Genomic DNA, 6,000 nt, shown 5'->3' with positions numbered 1-6,000 from the left:
TTGCGACAGGTGTTGACACCGTAATAACTGGAATAGTTGGTGCAGCAACAACCGAAGAAGGTACTGACGTCACTATTTCAGGAACTTTTGGTGCAGCATCAACAGGTAGTGAGAAAAATGGCTCTTGAATCATAGGAGTAGGCACATACACCCGCTTCTCCTCAAGGTCAATTTCTCTAGGTACCATGCTCTCCCTGATCATTTCACTTTCTAGAAAGACAGCATGTCTCGTTTCTACAAACTTTGTATGTCTGTCTGGGCAGTAGAAACGAAAACCTTTCGACTTTTCAGGATAGCCTATGAAATGACAGCTTACAGTTTTGGGATCCAGTTTTCCAATATTTGGATTAAACACTTTAGCCTCAGCTGGGCTCCCCCAGACCCGTAGGTGAGTCAGTGAGGGTTCTCTTCCTGTCCATAGCTCATACGGCGTTTTGGGCACCGATTTGCTTGGCACTCTGTTGAGAATATGGATGGCGGTTTTCAACGCCTCCATCCACAGACTCAATGGCAATGAGGAATAACTCATCATACTGCGCACCATATCCATTAGTGTACGGTTGCGCCTTTCAGCTACTCCATTTTGCTGAGGCTGCCCCGGTGTAGAGTATTGGGCAACTATACCATTTTCCTGTAAAAACCTCGCAAAAGGTCCAGGAACTTGTCCATAAGGGGTATGTCGACCGTAGTACTCCCCTCCACGGTCTGATCTTACTATTTTAATTCTTTTGTCAAGCTGATTTTCAACCTCAGCTTTGAATATTTTAAATTTATCCAATGCTTCAGATCTTTCTTTAGTTGGATAAATGTAACCATAGCGGGAGTAATCGTCTGTGAATGTTATGAACGAATCATAGCCATCCACACTTTTCACAGGAAATGGTCCACATATATCAGTGTGAATTATTTCTAACGTTCCTGCACTTCGTTTGGCACCCTTTTTAATTTGCTTTACAAATTTTCCTTTAATGCATTCGACGCATTGTTCAAGATCAGAGAACTCTAACTGTGGAAGAATTTCACTCTTCACTAATCTTTCAATTCTCCCCCTCGAAATATGGCCTAAACGACAGTGCCATAATTTCGATGAAGTATCTTGAGTTCTCTTTCGTTTCTTTGTTTCTTTCTCTGACAAGGATTCATTCACATTCACATTACATACAGAATGCACTTTATCACGCATAGACAATAAATAAAGATCATTGTAAAGGACAGCATCACCAATACAATTATTATCAAACCATAGTTCACATTTGCCATTCGCAAAATGACAACCAAAACCATCTGTGTCTAAGCGTGATACACTTATCAAGTTTCTTTGAAGCGAAGGAACAAATAAAACATCTTTTAATACAAGCATGAAACCATTAACTAGCTCGATGGAGACATCGCCAACAGCTTCAACATCTGCTTGTACTCCGTTCGCGACTTTAATGTGTCTTTCGCTTCTTTGCGTAGTCCTTGTCGAACGGAATCCCTGTAAAGAATTTGCAACATGCACAGTTGCACCAGAATCAATCCACCAAGTAGATTTAGAAAACTTTAAATACAGGGATTCATTAACAAATGAAATTACATTCTCACCATTCTTTACCATTATCATCTTTAAGTAAGCGGGACAATCTGCTTTACGATGCTCCTTGTCAAAGCAGTGGAAGCACTCATCTTGTGCTGGAGTGCGCTGTTGCTGACGCTGTTGCTGATACTTTTGTGGCATAGGGGCTTTGTCTTTAGCTTTAGAGGAAGAAGCAGCATGGAAAGGCCTTTTCTTGTTATTATGCACAAAATTGACAGACCCACCATTCTGTTTATTGAGTCTATCTTCCTCTTGTGCACACATGGCAATAGCCTTTTCCATGTTTCACTTCTCTGGCTGTGAGTTATAGTTTACAACGAATGTTGCAAACTCTTTTGGCAGAGAAGCGAACACCAGGTGCACCATAAACTCTTCCTTGAGATCCAAGTTCATTGGTTTGAGCTTGGAGTTCAAGGCGCACATCCCCATGATATGATCTCTTATAGTACCGGCATTGCCATAGTAACTCTTTGTGACCAACTGCTCTATGATCTGTGTGGCATATGTCTTTGAAGAACCAGTAAACTGGTTCTTTATCTTTTCAAGGTACTCTGCAGCTGAATCACACTCTCCAATTGAACCCAAAATGTTAGGATCAATTGTGTTCTTTATCACTGCCACACATTTCTTGTTGGCATTATTCCACTTTATCTTTTGGAGATCATAAGCCATCTTTATGGGAGCATAGTCCCTTTGCTTTTCCTGCCACTCATCATCAGTGTCAGATTCCCCTCTCACTGGAGCCGGTGGCTCAGTGGGCTTTGGAGTGGTGATCATCTCATCCACCTCTCCACAGACGAAGGCAAGATCAACCTTCTTGATCCATTCGCCATAGTTGTCTCCTTTTAGAGTCGGGATGTGACTGATGAATCCCATCAAGTTCATCCCCGCTGAAAATTTCAAAAAATAGTGAGAACATAATAACAACAATTGTATGTAATAATTCCAACGTTGGTCAAAACTAGAACATACAACTGTTTATGCAATTAAATCCATATCACCGTTGGGCAGAAATAGAAATAAATGCACAAAAACTATGAAATTACAGTATTGTAATTAACAATGTTGGTCAGAAAATTAACAAAACCATAATCCTTAAAATAAGCTTTTAACCATGCTCTTAAACTTTAATTGTCTCGTTGGTTCGAATTAAAGTATAAAAGCAACTATATAATCTTAGCAGCGGAAACATGTAGGAATTTCTATTTCCAGAAGCAAAACTATAAACTTTTATCTCTAAACAATAAACATGTTGGTGCAAAATTGAATAGAGATCAAACTATAATCAAAACCATTCAAAAACTATTGAAATTGCTTCTGGAAAAATAGAAAAAACAATAAAACTAGGCACTGTTCAGGCGGCCCAGAAGCAAACCGACCCGCGGCCTGCTCGGCCATCTTTCCTTGGGCCCGAGGCCCGACAACCAACGGCCGGGCCGCCGAATCGGCCCGCCGCGGCGTCCCCTCCCCCGCCCGCATGGGCCGCCTATCAGCCCAGGAGCCGAGGCGCGATCTCGACCGTCGATCTTGATCGGACGATCGCCCGCGTGGTTCGCCGAATCAAAACCGACGACGACGCGGCGTCCCTCAAACCCTAGTTCATTCTTTCCCTCCCCTTTCTCTCTCCACGAAACGGAGGCGACGGCCGCTGGCCATGGTGGCCCGGCGGAGTGGGCAGGGCGGCGCCACCGCGGCTTGCTCGACGGCGGCGCGCTCACCAACTCATAGGCTAAAATTTAGGACTATGAGACCACTTTTTCACTATTGTACAAGTTATTGTTGCCATGTAACTCACAATATTGCCTTTTTCAATGCACAAATTATAGAATTATGTAATACTATGAGACAGCTTATAAGACAACATATTGTATGTATTGCCTTTTACATCATCTCAAGATGATGTGGCAATGCATGAGACCACCTATTAGACTAGACCAATATACTTGCTCTTAAGCTGTAGCGCCTAGCTGAAGTCCAATGTAGTATCATGGCCTTTTCTAAATTTTGGTGTTATAACATATTTGCCAAAAAACATAAGAAGCCAGTAAAATCCAGCAATACAGGCCGATCTGCCTCCTGAATGTGAGTTTCAAAATCTTCACGAAAGTGGCAACAATTCATGTCAACTCAGTCGCAGAGAATATAATTAGCCCTTCACATATGGTTTTTATGCGTGGCCGAAATATTTTAGAAGGAGTTGTGATCTTGCATGAGACGGTTCACGAATTGCATTGCAAGAATCAGAGTGGGTAATTTTCAAAATAGATTTTGAAAAGGCCTATGATAAAGTTAGGTGGAACTTCTTGATTAAGACGCTTCGGTTGAAAGGCTTTTCCCACAAGTGGATTGAGTGGATTAAGTCTTTCATCTCAGGCGAAAGTGTAGCAATAAATGTCTATGATGAGGTGGGCTCATATTTTCAAACAAAGAAAGGACTTAGGCAAGGAGATCCACTCTCACCCAACCTTTTAATATAGTAGCCAATATGCTCACACTTTTCATTAAGAGAGCAAAAGCAGAGGGTTTGTTGAGTGGTGTTGTGCCCCATTCGGTAGATGATGGGCTATCAATACTACAATATGCTGATGATATAATCCTCTTTATGGACCATAACCTGGAGCAAGCTCATAACATGAAGACTATTCTTTGTGCTTTTGAGCAGCTATCGGGCCTTAAAATTAATTTCCATAGGAGTGAAATCTTTTGCTTTGGAGAGGCAAAGAATTACGAAAGTCAGTACATGGAACTATTTGGTTGTAACACAAGATTTTCCCAATCCAATACTTAGGTATTCCGATTCATTATAGAAAATTGTCTAATAGCGATTGGCTGAAGATCCAAAAACGGTTTGAAAAATGCCTCAGTAGTTGGAAAGGTAAAAAACCTTTCAACTGGAGGTCGTTTAATACTGACTAATTCTGTTCTTAGCAGCTTGCCCATGTACATGATGTTCTTCTTTGAAATCCCAAAAGGGGTTCGTAAAAAGTTGGATTATTTTTTATCTAGATTTTTTTGGCAAAGTGACGTGTATAAAAGAAAGAATCGGCTAGCAATGTGGGACATCCTGTGTCAACCTAAGGATCAAGGGGGACTAGGGATTCACAATTTGGAATTTAAAAAATATAGCTTTGCTCAGTAAGTGGCTATAATTTGGAATTAGATCTGTTTTCTAATTGGCAATAAGTTGATGATGTGGAACAATTTTGTCTCACGTCTATCAACTATCGATCTAAGCCAAGAAAATGAGGGCTTGAAATGGAACTTAGACCAGACAGGTAGTTTTTTTGGTAAAATCACATTATCTGGAATTAATCAATCAGAACACTCCTAACCTAAATAAGAGAATATGGAAATTAAAAGCCCCCACTCAAGATAAAAATATTTCTCTGGTATCTTAGACCAGGCGTTATTCTTACAAAGCATAATCTTGCAAAACGGAATTGGCAGGGGAAACAACAGTGTTGTTCCTGTCATGAAAATGAAACGATACAACATCTATTTTTTGACTGCCGATTCACGAGAATGGTATGGGCTTCGGTCTATGTGGTCTGTGTCAGTGTTTACCGCCAAGCCTGCTCAGGAATAATCTTAGCAGTAGGGTTGTAGGTAGGGATCGACTACTCTGGAACTCGATGGTACAAGAAACACAAAGATTTAGACAGGTTCGGGCCGTGAGTTGTGTAATACCCTACGTTCTGTGTGGTTGTTTGTATTGCCTTAGGTATTGATGTGTTTCGAGGGGATCCCTGCCCGCCCTTATATATCTGGGGGGACAGGGTTACATGGAAAGTCCTAGCCGAGTACAGTTGGAGTCCTACTACAATATGGTCGGGTAGTTTCCTTGTACTGCAGCTAGTTCTACGCTTATTCGGGTAGTTACAAGAGAGGTAAGGTACATCCATGAGCTATCCCGTACTCTAGAACATTTTACGCCTATAAGCAGTTGTTGACACCAGATTTTGGCACGTGTCAAGGAAGAGTGTTGCAAAGGAGTACGATCGGTGGATTTGGAGAGGTGCTCGCGTGTCACGGTTGAAAATCTTGTTGACCGATGAAGAGGAGATTGACCAGATATTTTGGCTTCGGTTTGGCAAGAGTTATCTTATTTTAGAATAGTTTTTATTTCTTAAGATAGAATCATCCTTTGCCGTAATCGGCTAAGATTGTGTTAGCGTGGGGTATAAATATGAACCCCCCGACTATTGTAAAGATTGATACACATCCAACAAACACAACTTTACTACATGCAATTTACTTTCTCGTCGGCGACTTCGCCACCCTTTTTTCTTTTTCCACGAGTTCTTTCAAGCTGATCAAGGACGCCTCACATTCGAGCGACTTAGTTTGCTGGTAAGTGTTCGTTTTACCGAGTAAATTTGAGCTTTAGCTTCCGGGCGTATCGTTGTGGCTTCGTTCAGATCTAT

The 6,000-nt window shown here is 41.4% G+C and overlaps 1 protein-coding gene across 1 annotated transcript; it reads right to left on the bottom strand.

Moving 5' to 3' along the window:
• Nucleotides 1-1,418: 1,418 nt before the first annotated feature.
• On the bottom strand, nt 1,419-1,904 carry LOC120642852. The gene is made up of 2 exons (XM_039919460.1): nt 1,585-1,904; nt 1,419-1,477 (listed from the first exon to the last, which is right to left on the bottom strand). Exons 1-2 carry the CDS (start codon nt 1,856-1,858, stop codon nt 1,431-1,433), a joined length of 321 nt encoding a protein of 106 aa, XP_039775394.1. The 5' UTR covers nt 1,859-1,904; the 3' UTR covers nt 1,419-1,430.
• Nucleotides 1,905-6,000: the final 4,096 nt, after the last annotated feature.

This window comes from Panicum virgatum, chromosome 7K, assembly GCF_016808335.1.
Source record: "Panicum virgatum strain AP13 chromosome 7K, P.virgatum_v5, whole genome shotgun sequence".
Taxonomy (NCBI): domain Eukaryota; kingdom Viridiplantae; phylum Streptophyta; class Magnoliopsida; order Poales; family Poaceae; genus Panicum; species Panicum virgatum.
Note: the sequence above shows the minus strand (reverse complement) of the source record. Positions and strands in the feature narration are given on the sequence as shown.

Coding starts and splice junctions, on each gene's coding strand:
- LOC120642852 (XM_039919460.1), bottom strand. CDS start 1,858: ATGGAAAAGGCTATTGCCATGTGTGCACAAGAGGAAGATAGACTCAAT. Junction 1,478..1,584: donor GATGATAATGGTAAAGAATG/GTGAGAATGTAA, acceptor AATTCTTTACAG/GGATTCCGTTCGACAAGGAC.